Source organism: Pimephales promelas, chromosome 2 (assembly GCF_988280905.1).
Source record: "Pimephales promelas chromosome 2, fPimPro1.hap1.1, whole genome shotgun sequence".
Classification (NCBI taxonomy): Eukaryota; Metazoa; Chordata; class Actinopteri; order Cypriniformes; family Leuciscidae; genus Pimephales; species Pimephales promelas.
In genome coordinates this window covers 45,546,029-45,566,073 of record NC_142770.1, presented here as the reverse complement: position 1 = coordinate 45,566,073, position 20,045 = coordinate 45,546,029, and the positions used below count along the sequence as shown (strand labels likewise).

At 38.7% G+C, this 20,045-nt stretch overlaps 1 protein-coding gene across 3 annotated transcripts in view; it reads right to left on the bottom strand.

Moving 5' to 3' along the window:
* Positions 1-647: 647 nt before the first annotated feature.
* The window catches only part of LOC120464433 (NLR family CARD domain-containing protein 3), an 81,663-nt gene continuing 62,265 nt past the window's right edge, over positions 648-20,045 (bottom strand). For 2 of the 3 annotated variants that reach the window (XM_089122995.1, XM_089122997.1), the window contains 4 exons: positions 11,441-11,614; positions 6,534-6,707; positions 4,495-4,668; positions 649-1,974 (listed from right to left, as the gene is read on the bottom strand). In XM_089122995.1, the coding sequence (XP_088979121.1) occupies positions 1,965-1,974; positions 4,495-4,668; positions 6,534-6,707; positions 11,441-11,614 (532 nt within the window). In that variant the 3' untranslated portion in view covers positions 649-1,964. Of the gene's footprint in view, positions 1,975-4,494; positions 4,669-6,533; positions 6,708-11,440; positions 11,615-20,045 lie in introns of all 3 variants that reach the window. The other variant, XM_089123003.1, reaches the window with a different exon arrangement.

Below are 20,045 nucleotides of genomic sequence, written 5' to 3'. Positions count from 1 at the left end.
TACGTCGGCCAGGTTGAGGTCTCTTGTCTGCTTGTTACACAGGTTGGTGAGGGCTTCTGGTAGATCCGGCATGACAGCCTTTGGCACACAGGACGCTGCGTTACTCTTCCACAACAGACAGGACTACTGGTTTGATGATCTGCTCCTCTTGTGTGCGGCATTGCGAGAGGTTGTTGTAGAGTTGGGCTTGCTCAGCAGCGGTCAGAGGGGGGCAGAATGACCTTTCCAAGATTTTCCTTTTTTATATTGCTGAGAGTTGTTAAAAATGAAGTCCTTGCCCTGCTGATACTCCACTTTCTTTAAAGAGTCCTCTCTTGGGGTGGCCCACTTGCACTTGTTGGATGTTACAGCTATCTCTTCTTTTCTTCATTGTTATGCTGCCATATGCTGAACAACACACGACACATGCGAGCCGCTCTCACCAAGTCCAGCTGTGCGATTGCAGTCGGCTCCCAACACAAACCCCTCAGATAACAGATCACTCGAAATTGTCATTTAGACGCATGCATTTTCTGTAAAGCTGCTTTGAAACGATATGTATTGTGAAAAATATACTACAAATAAATGTGTATAAAGCTTGCCGCAAAGCAAAAGAAAAAATGTGTCCGGGAAAAAATACTCGAGGAGATATTTTAATAGTTTCAAGTGTTTACTGAGTGTGTTGGCTGCAAAGATGATTATGCACTCAAAGAAATGGTTTTGTGGCACTGTTCTTTATACCCAAATATGTTTTGTTAAAGTAACACACATATTTCTTTCTTTTGAAATATTTTACACATTTTTTCTATCTTTGCCTCACGTTACATACTTCATATAGGAACATCTCGTGGCACGAATGTACCAATGTCTCCTGTTTAACTTAAATGCTAATTCTTTGCATTGTGATTTTATTTTCTGTTTTAGGTGCTCTTACTCAGCAGATGGGGACAGACGCCGTCACCCGATTCACATGTGCCAGACCGGGCTTTCATGTTTAATGCACTGGATTGGTTGTCCTTTCGCGATCGCGATACATAGGTGAAGCTGTCTCTTTAATTGCCCACTTTGCTTGGGTGTGCGTCCCGCTCAGGAAATTCGATAGCTGACTTTTTAGAGGCCTTTAGGTAGCCTAAAAATATTAATTGTCCATTTTCAATCATGGACATACGACATTGGCTCAAGAAAGCTCAAAGCTCTACATCACAACAAGACGAAATGACACCGCCTGCCTTCACTCTCACCGCAGGACACCCATTCAAACACCGGCGATAAACCCCAGCAAGTGCCGCGGCCGATCGAGTGACCAGCATTTGACTGTCTTAATGAGTGAGTAATTTAATCGTTAAATCAGCTGTTTAAATGGACTGATTCATTGTCGTCAGAAACTATACGTCTAAAATGTAGTCAGTTTCATTTTCAATACTTCACACATTTGCAATACTGCTGATATTTGGGGGAAAAGCACTCTGTGTGTAACATTTATTAACTATATCATATGATATAAATGTAAAGCACAAAAGCTCGTACAGGGACTTAGGCTACTCGATCATGCAGATCACATATAGTTTAACATAACAGCAATTACAATATTGTCGTAGACACTAGGTATCGCTCAGCCCTATTTTGAGCACCCTCACTATTTTCAGAAGCACCCTCAGTGATTTGGTTCCAGAACCGGGCCTGCCCTCTGCTGGTACAACACACACACATTCAGGATCAATAGTTGCTCTAAAACTCCAACATTTTTGAGTTTATACTGTGCGTTTATACAAATAAAAAGGTTAATCTATGAATGAGAAAGTGTAATTTGCTGTGAAATAAAAGGTGTTTCACTGCCGCCTCATCAGGTCTGTCAGAGGATGGTTGAAATCTAAATGAACTAACAGTGAAGTCACTGTATCTTCAGTCTCTGTTGATTCTGTTGACTGTGAGTCTCTGTAGTGGATCCTTATTCACCATCAGATGATCAGCAGAACATCAGACTGTCATCTATAACTAAAATAAAACACACACAGTCACATATGCAGTATGAGATATTACATCTGTCACATCTTTTCATAAGAAAACTAACTAGATAATCTATAATAATTCCTTCTCCAACATGATAATATAGCTTCTATCTGATGCTCAGTCACTTTACAAAATCAAAAGCACATGAAAGGTCACTTTCACACAACGGACAGCTGATCCAGAACCAGCAGAAATCATCATTACACTCACTACAGATTTAATATCAGTTAATAACAACCCAAATATCAGATTATCACACACATAAGGCATCTTTACACAGAAAAAGGAGCACAGAAACCACAGGCGTCACTTTTGTTAGCGTGTCAGGCAGGTCGCGTGTGTGTGTGTGTGTGTAATATCGTCCTCAAGAAGATGATTTCTGGAATATAATATAACACAGTGACGTGAATAAGCATTTACCGTATCTGAGAGAAATGTAGCGGCGTGTTGATCTGCCAGTCTCTTCAAAGGAAAATTACTAACAGCCAAAGCCAATCGATTACACACACGACGACTCTGTTATTTTGCTGGTTTGCTTCACGATGTGAGTACAGGACTCATTTACTTTATTGTCTCTTGTTGGCTGACATGTTTTAATTTGGCTAAAACAATATGGAGCTCGGCCTATATGTGTTGTCTTCCGCTTCTTGACTGTCGCGCCGCGCGTTTGGTTGTCATGACAATGGCATAGTTTAGAGCGGCACAAGTTGGCGCTCATTTACACTGAACCAAAACAATATCAGAGTCATCTTTGACACTAGCGGCTGAGGCGGGTCAGGCCGGCATATTCTCAGTTTGCTTTTATGCGGCATTGTGTCTTTACACAGAACTTTGAGCAGACACAGAGCCGCTTTAGAGCAGCCTTAACTTGGCTGTGTAAAGATGCCTATAGAGACAGTTCAAGGGGAAAAGATGAACATAACATTCATATTATTCTCACAATCAGTCACAACAGTATGAGCAGAATTACACTCATATTAAACAGCTTAAAGTCCAGAGACCGACAGAAACTGAAGCTGAATTTAAGACTCATTATCTGATGATCTCAGACACAATCTCCACACACACACACACACACACTAGGGGTTGAACCGATTAGTCGACCTTAATGCAATGCCGTGACGCTTTTAGCTAGACGTCGACTAGTCGCGTTGATCATGTGACACTATATGATTGCGCTAATTTTGATAGTATATGGCCGCGTTGCAGACGACAACAGATGAAGAGCCTAGAGGGTCATTGCAGCAAGAAAGCAGCATTGGTACATAAAGCGTATGGAAATACTTTACTAACGTAGCACCACTATATTGTTGAAAACGAAAGTAAGCATGACGCACGCTCACTGTTTTACCGGGAAATGAGAGCAGTCTCTTTTAAAATCATTCAAACAGCCTATTTTTCCCCATATATTTATTTAAACATATTAATGCATTTCTAATTCACCCGCAATCAATTGGAATATTACTTTGTATTACTTAGATCCATCACTAACGTGCAGATGTGAATTTATAGTTTTTTTTTCTTTTCATCCTAAATGATGATGTAAACAACGGGCTGTTTAGCTTCATCTGGCCACTTCACCTGTTTCTGTGATCTGATTGCTATCCGATCGTGAAAACACCAGGTGTAAGCTAAATGCCCTCCGAAACGCATTGGAGACGGATTTATGCTCAAACCACTTCATGAGGAGGTCTGGGACGCTTTAAAGACGAAACTGGACACTTACATGCATCTGGTTGTTGAAATTGCATATGTAAATTGGACTTCTCCCAAAAATGCTGAAATAAAACGCGTGAGAGCAGCCTATGCTATTATTTTCATGATGAAGCTATAACACGCACCGCAGCTGAGCATCTATCCATAAAGCCAACGTGCAAACTATCGTAAATCAAAGTGAAAGTAAGTCACAGACGCTTAACACACAATCATCTTCGTTAAAAGTAAAGAAACAAAATTATCTTACCAGTGCTGTCTCTCTCAGTGCGGTCTTTGAGTTTGAAATTAGCTGATGATAAAAAAAGCTCATTAATGTTGCTACCGGTGATGTGAACTCCGTTAAATCTGCATATAGCGCGTTGTTTGAAAATCGGATTTATATCCATTTTGCGAAACATATTTATGTGACCAGGTGTAAATGGAATCGTTTTAATAAATCAGATCAGTAAAAACGCATAGTGTCCAGGTGTAAACGGCCCCATTATGAGCTGTCAGCGTCACTTTCTGTTAATTAATTGCAAATTGTGGCATGTTGCAAATCTGTCTCATCTCTTGTGTTTTTATGAATGACGTCAGCGACTAGTCGACGTCGACTCGACTTTGATGTCATAACAGTCGACTTCAAAAAATCTGAAGTCGTTCAACCCCTAACACACACACACACACACACATTAGTTTGTTACTGAACTTGAACCTTTATTATTATTTCTAGCGAGTAAAACAAGTAAAACAGAGATTTGAACTTTAAATGAAAATATGATGATGAAAATTGTTAAGAACTATTCTTACTCTAGTGTCTCCAGTTTATAATGTGGATCATCCCTCAGATCCTCCAGCTGCTTCACTCCTGAGTCTCCTAGATTATTATTATACAGATGCAGTTCTCTCAGGTGTGAGGGGTTTGATCTCAGAGCTGAAGCCAGAGCAACACAACCTTCATCTGTGACTCCACACTCCCACAACCTGTAGAGAACAATGATACACATTAAGCCTATATCCAGAGATAAACACAACCCTTAAACTATAAATAACATAATGCTGTCAATATGAAATATATATATCATACTCATGCGTGTGTGTGTGTGAGAGAGAGAGAGAGAGAGAAGTATATGTATGTGTGTGTGTCAGTGGCACAGCCATCACACACACACACACACACAATCATTACAACTGCACATTTTTTGGGTATAAATAGCCTAATGTATTGTGAAGCAATATTTTCATCAGTGTGTTATATTTACGCCAGGGCGTTATTTACCTTTATAAAGGCACTGCTTTAATTTTACCTTATTAAATGTATGCATCATCTTTCATGTCAAATTCTTACATTTGATCAATAAATTCAGTTAAAATAATAAATGGGGCTGTTACCAATTAAATTATATTATATAGTCTAAACACTGCAAAATTGCAACTACAATAAATAGACTAATGTTATGAGATTGATGTTTTAAATAAATGTTTAAATATATACAAGAAAAACTTAAATAATACTTATTTACACGTGTATGTGTGTGTGTGTCTGTGTGTGTTTGTGTGTGAGAGAGAGAGAGTGAAACAGACCAACTAAGGGAAAAAAGCATTGCAGTAAATCGCGCTGATTAAATCTAACGATCGTTTATCTTATCATGTCAAACCATGCAAATTATCCTTTGTTCTCAAATTGTTAATGTTCAACGTCAGCATTGCGTGACTACATGTAATGTCCTTCTGATATTATCCTTGTGTTGGCATGGGCCGTTGCAGTCTCTTTCCCCAAACTCTCAGTCAGAGTCTTCTGCATGTTACAGTGGTGAGTCTCCAGGTGTCTCTGGTGATTGTCTTTTGAACCTTTCTGGATCCACCGTCAAATTAATTAGTTTAATTATATCCAATACTGTGAGAAAAGGCTATAAATCTCCACCTCCTGCATCTATACACTATCTACATATTAACCCTTCAGGCGCCAGAGGTTTTTTCGTAAAACGTTCGATTTTGACATCTTAATTTCATAAGGCTTTATTTTAAAAGTAAAAAATTAATTGATTCTGTAAATTTGAGGGAAATGTAATCCCTAGATAAACTTTTGGTCATCCTTAATATTTCTCTAATTTGCATATTATGACACTCTGATTCCATGTATGAGGCACAGCACATATATATATATATATATACATGAAGGCAGGGTGAGGAGTCGCAATAGTGTGCATACTGCATACCGCGCTCGTATCATCTTTCTCATGATCTGTGCCTTGCCGTCGCAAGTGATCTTTTGAACTAAACAGGTTTTGTCTACTTGTGTTTGTGTGTCATATGAATTATTCATATGACACACAAACACAAGTAGACAAAACCTGTTTAGTTCAAAAGATCACTTGCGACGGCAAGGCACAGATCATGAGAAAGATGATACGAGCGCGGTATGCAGTATGCACACTATTGCGACTCCTCACCCTGCCTTCACGTTGCCCCCTATCTGTACTATGAACACTTCGACCTCGTCTAACATACCCAGTGATAATAGACAGACTCCACCACAATACTGTCGCCACGATTGCTGAGAAACTCTGATGAAATGGCTCACTCTCATACTAGCTCCGCTGTTGATCGCACTGATTCAATGTGCTGTAACTTGAATATTTTGTATAGAAAAATTATGATTTTTGAGTTGGGGATGAAGTATGACATGTCTGCCATCCAGTGGAGGGGAGGTCGAATGAAATTTGACACCCAATTGGACAAAATCGGCCGTTTTATTCAGTGACACATCTTGTCGAGTAAACTCGACCGTGGCGCCTAGAGGGTTAATCCTTATTCACTCAGAGTCTTTATGGTAGAGATGATCTTACCACAGTTTCTCCAGTTTACAGTGAGGATTCGCCAGTAGATCTGAAAGCTGCTTCACTCCTGAGTCTCCTAGTTTATTCCCAGACAGATACAGTTCTCTCAGGTGTGAGGGGTTTGATCTCAGAGCTGAAGCCAGAGCAACACAACCTTCATCTGTGACTCCACAATCACTCAACCTGTAGAGAACAATGACACACATTAAGCCTATATCCAGAGATAAACACAACACTTAAACTATAAATAACATAATGCTGTCAATATGAAATATATATTTCATATTCATGTGTGTGTGTGAGAGAAAGAGAGAGATAGAGAGGTATATATGTGTGTGTGTGTGTGTGTGTGTGTCATGGGCACAGCTGCACATTTGCTGAGGGGTTTGCAATATCAGTGTTGGCGCCACCCATTACACACACACACGCACACACACACACACACACACACACACACACACACACACACAAACAAACAATCATTACAACTGCACATCCTTTGAGTATAAATAGCCTAATGTATTGTGAAGCAATATTTTCATCAGTGTGTTATATTTACCCCAGGGCGTTATTTACCTTTAGAAAGGCACTGCTTTAATTTTACCTTATTAAATGTATGCATCATCTTTCATGTCAAATTCTTACATTTGATCAATAAATTCAGTTAAAATAATAAATGGGGCTGTTACCAATCAAATTATATTATATAGTCTAAACACTGCAAAATTGCAACTGCAATAAATAGACTAATGTTATGAGATTAATGTTTTAAATAAATGTTTAAATATACAAGAAAAGAATTAAATAATACTTTCAAACATGAAACTAAACCGCCAGTAGGGGGCAGCAAGTGACCGTCTTAATAAGAGAGTCATTCGTTCAAAACGATTCGTTCAAAACACTGAATATACTATAATATACGAAATTCGATAATGATACGATAATATTCATCAAAACAGCTCTCTTGGTCGTGTTATGTGAATAGCCTAAATCATACATTATATTAGAAAAGTTCAATATTTATTATCTTATTTATCTGCTGTCGCATCTCTTGACACATCATCTCGTTTTCCATCTCTCTTTTTCTATTTTTAGCCCCACAGCTTTTGTGCTTTATCACAACAACTCACTACTCGTACTCGTGTGTGTGTGTGTGTGTGTGTGTGTGTGTGTGTGTGTGTGTGAGAGAGAGAGAGAGAGAGTGAAAGAGACCAACTAAGGGAAAAAAGCATTGCAGTAAATCGCGTTGATTAAATCTAACGATCGTTTATCATATCATGTCAAACCGTGCAAATTATCCTTTGTTCTTAAATTGTTCATGTTGAACGTCTGCATTGCGTGACTACATGTAATGTCCTTCTGATATTATCCTTGTGTTGGCATGGGCCGTTGCAGTCTCTTTCCCCAAACTCTCAGTCAGAGTCTTCTGCATGTTACAGCGGTGAGTCTCCAGGTGTCTCTGGTGATTGTCTTTTGAACCTTTCTGGATCCACCGTCAGATTAATTAGTGTAATTATATCCAATGCTGTGAGAAAAGGCTATAAATCTCCACCTCCTGCATCTATACACTATCTACATATTAACCCTTCAGGCGCCAGAGGTTTTTTCCTAAAACGTTTGATTTTGACATCTTAATTTCAAAAAGCTTTATCTTAAAAGTGAAAAAAAGATTCTGTAAATTAGAGAAATATTAAGGATGACCAAAAGTTTATGTAGGGATGACATTTTCCCTCTAATTTGCATATTATGACATCATATGGTGGCAGCAATCTTGGATTAGAGCATTTTCATGAAAAGTCACATGTTTAAATGATAAAATGCAGCACTTCTTTCCCCCCAAAATGTCCATCACCTTCTGTATGCTATATTGCACAATACTGAATGCTCAGGTATATAGTAAGTAGTAAACAAACTGATGTGTAAATCATTACTAATAAATGGTAAAACAAACCGTATGCATGTAGTGGTTGGCCTTTTGCTGTAGAGATTTTCCATTTACTACATACAGTAGGCACTCTGATTCCATGTATGAGGCACAGCACATATATATATATATATATATATATATATTATTCATATGACACACAAACACAAGTAGACAAAACCTGTTTAGTTCAAAAGATCACTTGCGACGGCAAGGCACAGATCATGAGTGAGATGATACGAGCGCGGTATGTAGTATGCACACTATTGCGACTCCTCACCCTGCCTTCACGTTGCCCCCTATCTGTACTATGAACACTTCGACCTCGTCTAACATACCCAGTGATAATAGACAGACTCCACCACAATACTGTCACCATGATTGCTGAGACACTCTGATGAAATGGCTCACTCTCATACTAGCTCCGCTGTTGATCGCACTGATTCAATGCACTGTAACTCGAACATTTTATATAGAAAAATAATGTTTTTTTGATTCGGGGATGAAGTATGACATGTCTGCCATCCAGTGGAGGGGAGGTCGAACGAAATTTGACACCCAATTGGACAAAATCGGCTGTTTTACAGTACAATACTGACTGTATTACATCCTATATTCAATTTTGCGAAGAAACAGTTGTCGATACTAAAGTGGTCAAAGTCTTCTCAAATAATAAGCCATGGCTCTCTAAAGATTTAAAGAAACTCCTCAACGAAAAAAATCGGGCCTTTCGTGAGAATGATAATGAGAGCTTTAAAATGAAAAGGAAGGAATTGAGAGCTATGGTACAAAAAGCAAAAATTGATTTCAAAAATAAGGTAGAGGATCAGTTAGCAAATCAAGATGCAAGGAGCGCTTGGCAAGGCTTGAATAAGATGATGGGGCGTGATTCGAGAAATGTAAATAATGATATTACTATAGGGACAGATGGTTTTAAATGGGTGAATGGTTTGAATTTGTTTTATGGAAGATATGATGTAGCAGACAATGGTAATAAGATTAAAGAAATAAGTGATAAGATTCCAGAGGGGCAACCGATTTCGCTGACCGGTGACCAAATCAGAAGGTCCCTGAAATGCATTAAGCCATATAAAGCACCGGGTCCAGATGGCCTTAGGGGAAGGGTTTTAAAAATATGTGCAAATGAACTAACTGACCCCTTAACAAAATTATTTCAGTTTTTATTAAACTTACAGATCGTACCAAATGCATGGAAGTTATCATTTATACGACCTCTTCCGAAAAAAGTGAGAGCAAAGAATTTAGAGGACTTTCGTCCTGTGGCTCTAACATCAGTACTAGCTAAATGCATGGAAAGAGTAGTTAGTTACTACCTTAAACCACAGATATCAGAGCAATTAGATGTACTGCAATTTGCATATAAACCTCAAAGAGGGACAGAGGATGCAACGCTCACTATGGTCGATACAATTGCTAACCATTTACAACAAACGAAGGCTTATGTGCGTGTTCTTTTTATTGACTTTACATCTGCCTTCAATACTATGCAGATACATCTGCTCCTGGAACGTCTTCTGATATTTGGTGTAAATGGAGGAATTGTTCATTGGATAAAGAACTTCTTATTAAATAGACCACAGCGAGTTTGTTTTAGGGGGTTTGAATCAGATACTATGTTTTTAAATTCGGGGGCACCCCAAGGATGTGTCCTGTCACCTCTTTTATTCTCTGTTTATACAAGTGGTATTAGAGTACAGCATGATAATTACAAATTATATAAATATGCAGATGATATGGCACTTGTGGCACTTTTATGGAAAGATTGTGTACATTCTCAGTATGAGGATAAGGTTCTGGAACTAGAAAAATGGTGTGAGGCAAGTTCGTTACTGATAAATGTAAGTAAAACAAAAGAGTTGATTTTAAATTATTCAGAGCCCCTATCAGAAATAATGCTATGTGATCAAAAAGTTGAAATTGTTAAGACTTTTAAGTATCTGGGAACTATGATTGACTGTAAACTGAATTTCTCTGACAATATCATTCTGATTTGTAAGAAAGCAAATCAAACAGGTTATACCTGTTAAGGAAGCTGAGAGAATTTTCTGTAAGTCAGGATGTTCTGCAAAGAGTATATACAAGTTTGATCGAGAGTGTCATAGGGTATAATATAACTGTGTGGTTTGGACGAGCTACATATATGAATAAAGTAAAATTAGACAGAATTACAAGAGTTGCTGGAAAAATTGTAGGATCTAAACAAAAATCGGTCGCACAGTTATATCAAATTGCTGTTCAGAGGAAAGTTTTGACTATAGCAAGAGATACATCACACCCTTTGAATCATGTATTTGAATTATTGCCATCACGTCGTCGTTACAGAACTCCAAAAGCTATTAAAGCAATATATAAACAATCTTTCGTACCAAATGCAATAAGTCTTTTAAATAAAAGGAAGAAATTGTGATTGTGATTATTTTATATGTTTATGTACTGTGTGTTAATTGTTTTTTGTGATTGTAACTGCGAGACCAAAGAACAATTTTCAGCCAAGGCTGAACAATAAAGGCTTACTTACTTACTTACTTACTTACTTTATTCAGTGATGCATCTTGTCGAGTAAACTCGACCGTGGCGCATAGAGGGTTAATCCTTATTCACTCAGAGTCTTTATGGTAGAGATGATCTTACCCCAGTGTCTCCAGTTTACAGTGAGGATTCGCCAGTAGATCAGAAAGCTTTAAAAACCCTCTTCACTGTATCCTGCATCTGTTGTCTGGTTTGTAGTTCGTCCGGTTTATTTAACTGTTGGTTTTACTGTGTTTTGTGGGATAATAATATAGTGCGATGTAAATGTTCCTCTTCAGGGAGACTCCTCACCGCTGTCTTCTACCGCCGGCAGGATCTAACGGTTCAAGCAGGAATCTGTCGCTGAACCACCGGATGGGGCTTACGCCAAACATATATCCTATACACTATCTACATATTAATCCTTATTCACTCAGAGTCTTTATGGTAGAGATGATCTTACCCCAGTGTCTCCAGTTTACAGTGAGGATTCGCCAGTAGATCAGAAAGCTGCTTCACTCCTGAGTCTCCTAGTTTATTCTCAGACAGATTCAGATCTCTCAGGTGTGAGGGGTTTGATCTCAGTGCTGATGCCAGAGCAACACAACCTTCATCTGTGACTCCACACTCCCTCAACCTGTAGAGAACAATGACACACATTAAGCCTATATTTATTTATTTATTTATAAACATTTATTAGAGGATCAGCCACATGAGATGAAACATCTTGTTTTCATGGGGGTCCTCAGTAATATTTAGAAAAGTAAAGAAAAGTAAAACAACAGAGTAGATACAGGATACAAGAAAAACCTCAATGCACACACACATACACACACACACACACACACACACACACACACACACAAGCTCTCACTATCCCCCTCTACCCAGATAGAAAAAAGTAAATCACAGTGGTTCCCAAACTGTGGTATGAATACCACTAAACAATAAAACCTTGATGGTTAACCTTGACCTTAAAACCAGCATGATGATGTTCTAAAAGTCAAGCATTTTGAGAGTGGTGTTAAGTGTGACACACAATAATCCCAAATAAAACTGACAAAGTTGACATCACTAGATATGTATATTTCTACATATAAACACATTCATACACCCATGGATAACATGACACAAATTAATGCTAAATCCGAAATACTAGAAACATAGACAAGTATTCTGGAGATGTGTTAACAAAGCAGTTCGGAACAGAGGAAAAGACGTAAGCGAGCGGATAGATGCAGGAAGGCTGTTCCAGTCACGAGGGGCTTCAACACAGAAAGCATAATTCCCAGTTTTTCTCTTTACTCTAGGGACAGTAAAGAAGATCTGTTCGTTGTGACGAAGATTATATTGTGAACTAAAAGGCACTAAATATTGGGATAAATAATTTGGTTATTTAAAGTAAATGCATTTAAATATAAGTTGAAACCAATGATATTGTCTTCTGGCTGAGGGTGCAAGCCAGGCCAGCTGGTCATACATCACACAGTGATGTGTCCTATAGGGGCAGCGAAGGACGAATCGGCACAGGCTGTTGTATACCACATCGAGAGAGTGTAGACAAGGGGCAGTAGTGTTAGCATATATGTAGGAATGATGTAAAATGTTCCTCCCAGCCTTAGGGGGGAGCTGTGTTCTATGAGTGTTTCACTGTGTGAGTTAGGCTTTCTTCACATGGGTGGAGCTGTTTTTAATTCAGTTCTATTTCCCAGTGATGCGCGGGTCAATGTATAAACAAACCGCAACCGACCGACGTTTTCAACTACCCGCCCGCAACTCGGACCGCAAAAAAAAAGTAAAATAAAAAAATTGTTCCCGACCCGCTTCCTGACCGCATTTTTTAAAAGTAGTAAATGCTCATCGGAGCGTTATTGGGCCATAGACGTGTAACAACACAGCGTCGCAAGTAGGCCTACACATAACAAAGGCAAAGCCAGCACTTTGGTCATCATATTTCATTATTTCAGCAAATGTCTCCCACACTTTTACTCTTTCTATTTGTGTATTTGCGGAGCTTCCACTCCCCAGTCTTCACCTTTTCTCTTGCCGCCTTCATCTCAGGCTCAGCAGACTGTAGTGATCATAGACATGGCCGGTTCGTGAACGAATCGTTCTTTTGAACCGGTTCTTTTTAGTGAACCGGTCGAACCTACACTAAATCGAACTGAATCGTTCGAAACAGTTCGCATCTTGCGTCAGTGCTGATCCACAAGTTAGTTACTTACTTTCAGACATGCCTGACAGTCGCCTCCGAATCGAAATAAATCAATATCCTGAATTCTATTTTACTCCAGTAACTCCAACAGTGCACTGAACCGAGACATGTGCCACTGTTGAGAGAAGTGATCAGCACGAGCAGCTGATACTGCGTATACCGAACGCACAGGCACAGCGGTTCTGGAATCACTAGAACCGAGAACTGTTTAGACTGAGCTTGTGTGTAATCTTCGTGCCAGTTATTCAGCCAATAATGTGTAGGGCTGTATATTTCATCAAAAATTGTGTCTAGTACTAATACAAATGTTTAAGTGGCATCTTTTTTCAAACGACCCGACCGACCGCGACCCGAATATCATTAAAAACATTTTTGGATGACCCGTAACTGCGGGTAACCGCGGGTGACCGCAGGCACCCGCTCATTTCGGATCAACCCGCGCATCACTGCTATTTCCTTGTGGAAAGGTAAGGAGGGTTTTTTTGGTGTTCACTGCCACATCTATTTAATTTCTTGAATTATATTAGCCATCCATGTTATTTTAGAAAATATATAACTGTTAAAGATGTCAACTAATATATATGTGCAGTTATTTGTGATGGATGGTTTTATATTTCTGATATTATTTAATGAGTTGTAAATTCCATGTGGTGGGGTATATTTTTCTGTGTATTGTATGGTGATTATCATCTGTCTGAGTATTTTGGGTTTTGTTCTTTGTATTTTGGATGTATGTGACATTTGACATTTAATTGTCACATGGGGAAAGTTATTTTTTTCCCCTCTTTGAGAAAGAAGTTTCCCCCGTGATTTGATTGTTAATATAACTGCAGCTAAGGCTGTGCTGTTTTATTTTATAGTTTTGTATGCATTTTTATTTTTTAATATTGTTTACTAACAGTTCTATTTCCTTGTGGAAAGATGGTGCAGTGTGCTGCGTACTGGCTGATGCAGAATAAGAGAGCCCAAAATAAAGCTGCTACCGTGATGACCACGATATTTGTGTCCTCCTCATTCAACACCATTTAAACACAACGCAGAGACATCTAGGGGAGCACACAGACGAAGAGGGTTACATATATAATATCTGCATAGTCAAGTATAGGTAGCAGCAACTGGGAGACTATTCTTCTCCTAACCTGAAAATTAAAGCAGTCTATCGATTGATATAATGTTCTAAGACGAAAGCTAATTTTATTGTTAAGCGAGTGTATATGAGCTTTGAATGAAAGATCATTTTCTAGCCGAGATACCACGGAGATATTTCAATTTTTCAGTTGACTCTAAAGGAGAAGAATCCAGAAAATGCAGATTAAGATTATTTCTTTCATTCTTCTGGAAAAGCATACAGTAAGACTTTGACTTATTCAACAGGAGTTTATTAAATGACAGCCAGTGCTGGACAGAATCAAAGTCACACTGTAATGAATAATTTATATCCGAAATATTCAATTTGGAGCAATATATAATTGTATCATCTGCATAAAGATGAATGTCACATTCTGAACAGCAGAGCGGCAAGTCATTAATAAAAATGGAGAATAACAAAGGCCCAAGTGAAGAACCCTGGGGTATGTCTTTATCTACACCTGTAAAATTCGACTGACTACCCCTGAAGGACACACACTGGCGACGGTGATGTAGATATGAATTGAACCACAGAAGAGGAAAAGGCCAATTGAGTATAATTTATTCAGGAGCAGATAATGATCAACTAAATCAAACGCTTTTGTACAGGGATGCAAACACATGTATGGCCAAAAAAGAGAGAGGTAATCGAAACCCTCGCCCACGGAAAATATCCAGATACTTACATTGCCACTACCCCCTGCCATCCCCGTCCCACCCCCTAGGCACATAGTAAATATGTTTCAGCCTTTAAACCATTTTTCACCAAAAAAAAGGGTTTTATAAAAAACAAACCTCACATATTTCAGCCTTTAAATAGTTTTTCACAGAAACAAAAGGCGTTATAAAAAGATAAACCTCCTACATTTCAGCATTTAAATCATTTTTTATAAAAATAGTGAGTGAGTCTAAAAGCTTATCTTTTATTATTAGTAAAATCTGGTCCAATTTTCCGTGGTGTCTGTTGTTGCCAACCATCCATGCACTGCGCTCTCCACAACGACAAAGACGTTTTAAAAGATATTCACTACCGAAAAACGCTTTCTGTAGCTCTGCTACATGATTTATTTGTAAATACATGGTTTTATAATAACTATGGTCCTGAATTTGAGGCAGGGCAGTTTGGGGGGTTCGGGGTTTCCCCGAGAAAATTTTGGATTCCTCTAAACTACATGTGTGCATTTTAAGATATTGTGAAGGCAAAAAAAAAAAAAAAAAATCGATGACAACAGCTTCAGCTTTAAAACCATGTCAGTGAGCTGATTATTTTTCTCTCCTCATCAGCATCACACTCTTTTTCTCTTTAATTTTATCTTGTCCTGTCTCTTCCCCTCCTAAAGTTGGCTTTTTTTAATTTACTAAAGGCTACAATTTATATTTTATTCTCAATATGTACACATTCATTATTAATCCTGTGCCTAACATGATGAAAACGGCTTTGTTCATGTTTCTTGTCCCCTCACAATGACAGTAGCCTAAACTATTACACTAGGCTACATGTTACATAGGCCTTTTTTCAGTTCAAAATGGTGAAATTAGACAAAACTATATTAGTTTGCCTAATTATTTTTTGTATCATTTGTTTAACATTTATGACCTAAAAAACTGTCAAATATATAAAGTTAAGTTTAGCTACTTACATCTTATCTTGCACTTGACCGTACACTGAAGCGTCCAGTTGTCGTGTTACACACACTTTCCTCTGTTTCTGACGTCGTAATCTCTGCTCGGCGCCGCTGAATCTGATTATAACAAGAAGTTTGACGATTGATTTTTCATTAGGCTATTTTTAGTGCCCCCTCAGCACTTGGTGCCCTACGCACAGCGCGTGATGCGCGTGGTGGGAGCTGCGGCGCTGCTTGTAACATGAAATCCGGTGCGCTTGCGGCATTCTGAAAAGTTTTCATCTCGCTGCACCTGGAAACAATCACTTCAATTGTGAAATAATGAACTTGAGAGCGCAAAATACACAATATGTGAACGGCCCTATGGCGTTTATTTAGTCTCAAAACTCGCGCACAGGATACAAGAGCAAAAAACTGTAGGCCTATACACGGACAGAATGTCATCCACTCGCGGGCGTTTCTGCAGTGAGCGCAGTCGATGCCATCCTCGCGCACGGCTGCGAGCTAGTGGAAGAAACACACTACTGGTTCACGCATGCGCGCATACTGCTGTTTTGGCACGCAGTGTTCTGATTTGCTTATTTCCTATTTACTTGTTTGGTGGAGACAATCCAGAATAAATGTTGGTGAAATTATAATAAGACACCCCCCCCCCACCCCCTAAAAAAAAAATCTCTTCAGATCTGCACGATTCACACAAGTCACCCAAACTGACGTGAAAAAAGCGGGAGGCGCCGAAAAGCGCGCTGTTTGCATCCCTGTTTGTAAAATCTAAGAAGATGACACCAGTACTCATATTGTTATCAAAACTAGAGAAAATATCAAATGATGTTTGGATTCAAGATGAGTGGCGTGCTCAATTCCTTTTAAAAAAGTTCAACCTAGGTGCTCTTCGGTCCAAGGTAGGACATCAAGGAAACAGTAGAGAAAAAAAATCTCTGACCGAGGCACTCCTTCATTTAAAATGTCTTTATTGTACAAGTGACATGTCCTAAACGGACAAATTTAAAAAGCCCATGCATAACGGCATGAAGCCTTCATCAGGGCATGGTGAAGCAAGTAGAAAACTGTTCATAATATCTAAGACACACAAGTGACCTACTAAAAAAGAAGAAAAAGAGGAAAGACATGGCTAAAAACAACTCTAGACCTGTCTTTGTTACCCAATATAGTAGTAGTGCTTTTGAAATGAAACAAATAATTACGTCCAATTGGGGGTTAATTCAAAGTGATCCTATTCTGAAAAACGTTTTTCCAGAGACGCCTATGACTGTGTTCAAGAACGCACCATCCATAAGGGACAAACTTGTAAGAAGCTACCTTCCAGGTCCTAAACAAAAAACATGGTTACAAAAAGGTTTGTGGGGAACCTATAGGTGTGGGTCTTGCAGTCATTGTGAAGGTGTAATTCAGAGTAAGATTTTTTTGTGATTTGAGAACGCAGAAAGAATTCAAAACAAATGGTTTCATTAATTGTAACTCTGAATATGTGGTCTACCGCCTACAATCCCCATGTGGGTGTTTCTATGTGGGCAGAACTAAAAGAAAATTAAAAGAGCGTTTTTATGAACACAAATACGCAATACGAGTTAACAACGAGGATTACCCTATGGCCAAACACTATAAAGCAGTACATCATAGTGACCCATCATCCTTAAAAATTCAGGGCATTGAAATTATTAAGAAATCAACACGCGGAGGTGACATTTTAAAACAGTTATTGCAACGTGAAACCTTTTGGATATGGAATCTTAAAGCAATGGACTATCCAGGTCTAAATGAGGAGATAGATTATAGACCTTTTTTGTGACTTTGTAATACTGTTCCTTTTTTGTGACTGCTTGTTTTTCATGTGTGGTGTATATGCATGAGAGTATATGCATATACCTGTTGCTTGTGTTTTAACTTTTATGTGACTAAAAACTTTAATGTTATAAATTATGTGGGAGATGTGTTCTCTCAATGTACACATGAGTGTATATGCATGTTCTTTGTTTTGTTGCTTGTATGTTTTTCATTTGATATTGTGATCAACAGATTTGTTCTTGAGAACTTTGTGAGAGACCTGACCTGGCAATGAATATATGAGTATAAATGCATGTAATATTTATTGTGATTTGTATTTTAGTGCTGGAAACTATGTGGGGGGGGGGGGGGGGGGTGTCTTGGCAATTGTCTGTGGATCTCTAACACTAATTGCCAGCACCTGTGTGTGTGCTTCTACTTGTGTGTCTTAGATATTATGAACAGTTTTCTACCTGCTTCACCATGCCCTGATGAAGGCTTCATGCCGCTACGCGTGGGCTTTTTAAATTTGTCCGTTTAGGACATGTCACTTGTACAATAAAGACATTTTAAATGAAGGAGTGCCTCGGTCATCAGAGATTTTTTTCTCTACTGTTTCCTAGAGAAAATATCATTTGTAAATTTCAAAAGAGCAGTGGTAGTAGAGTAGTGTTTCCTGAAACCTGACTGGCATTGAGACTGGCTGGCATTATTATCAGAAAGGTAGTTAATTGATCGAAAACAATTTTCTCAAAAATCTTCACAATACTATTAATTATTGAGAGGGTATAATTGTTCATATTTTGGGTGTCCCCTCCTTTATGCAATGGAATGACTTTGGTACACTTCCATGCCAGAGGCACTTCATGGGTTAGAAATGACAGATTAAAGAGCTCAGCCAATGGAGAGGATAGGACATGTGAAGAAATTTTGCTAAACTTACCCTCAATGCCGTCAGGGCCCGGTCCACTACTAGAGGATAGCTTGCTAATGGCCAGCTGGACATCAGCTGAGCTAACCTGTCGGAATGTGAAAGAGCTGTCGCTGGGCTGAGGATTAACGGTCGGCTCTGGGTGAAAGAACGATGACTGTACCTGAGGTGTTTGGGCAAAATGCAAACTAAATGCATTTGAGATAACAGCTGGATCATTAACAGTTGCATTATTAATTATCATGTTACTGCAGGTACTGTTCGACTTGTCAATTAAGGTATTCATTTTTTTCCAAAATTGTTTAGGATTATTGAAGTCATGTGACAAACTGTTTCTGTAGTAATTGGCTTTAGCATTTCTTGTTTGGGTTGTGCACAGGTTTCGTAGCCGTTTATATTCCTCCCAATCATTAAGAAGTTTTGTTTTTTTATGTTTGTTTCACGCCCTGTCCCTCTGCTAAAACAGACTGATAAGTTCCCCATTTACCCAAGGTAGGTGATGACCTTTGACCTTAATAGTTGTCCATGCATGCTTATCAATGACTTGCACAAATTCAGTATAAAAGAAATTCCAGGCAGCTTCCACGTCAGGAATTAGGCTAAATCTATTCCAATTTATCCTTCTCACATCATTAATAAATAAATCACTGTTAAATAATTTCATGTCACGGATCAGAATAAATTTTGGAGAAAGACGGGGAATTGAAATTTTCCAAATGCAATATATGATAGAATGGTCAATAAAACAATCCGAGAGAACACCAGATTTGATTATTCTGTTGGGATGAGTGACTAATATCCAGCCAAGAAGAGATTTGCAACTTGGGCTGATTCTAGTCCCCGGTTCTACCTGACCAAGTGTCGAGGTGTCCATGAGCAAGACACCTAACCCCAGCTGCTCCCGACGAGCTGGATGGCGCCTTGCATGGCTGACACCGCCGTCGGTGTATGAATGAGTGTGTGAATGGGTGAATGTGAGGCAATATGTAAAGCGCTTTGGTGGCCATTAGGTCTATGAAAGCCCTATATAAATGCAGTCCATTTACCATTTACTATTTTAAAGGTCGCAGAGTGACTGGTAATAATGTCTCATGTCGAATTACGATGGAAATGCTGCTGTTAAATGCTGAACAGGATAACAAGTGTTACTGTTTTTTTGTGTGTTAAAGGGGTGATGAACTGAGAAATCAAATTTTCCTTGAGCTTTTGACATCTAAGAGGTCATCATATTATAAGAATATCCTGTAAGTTTCAGAACTGAAAACATCCTTGTTAGTCCAATAAAAGCTTTTATTTACACCAGCCTCTGAAAACGTCTCGTTAAACGTTTTTAAAAGTGGGAAACTATGACGTTGAAGGGGTCAAAACCCCACCCCCGCAAAAG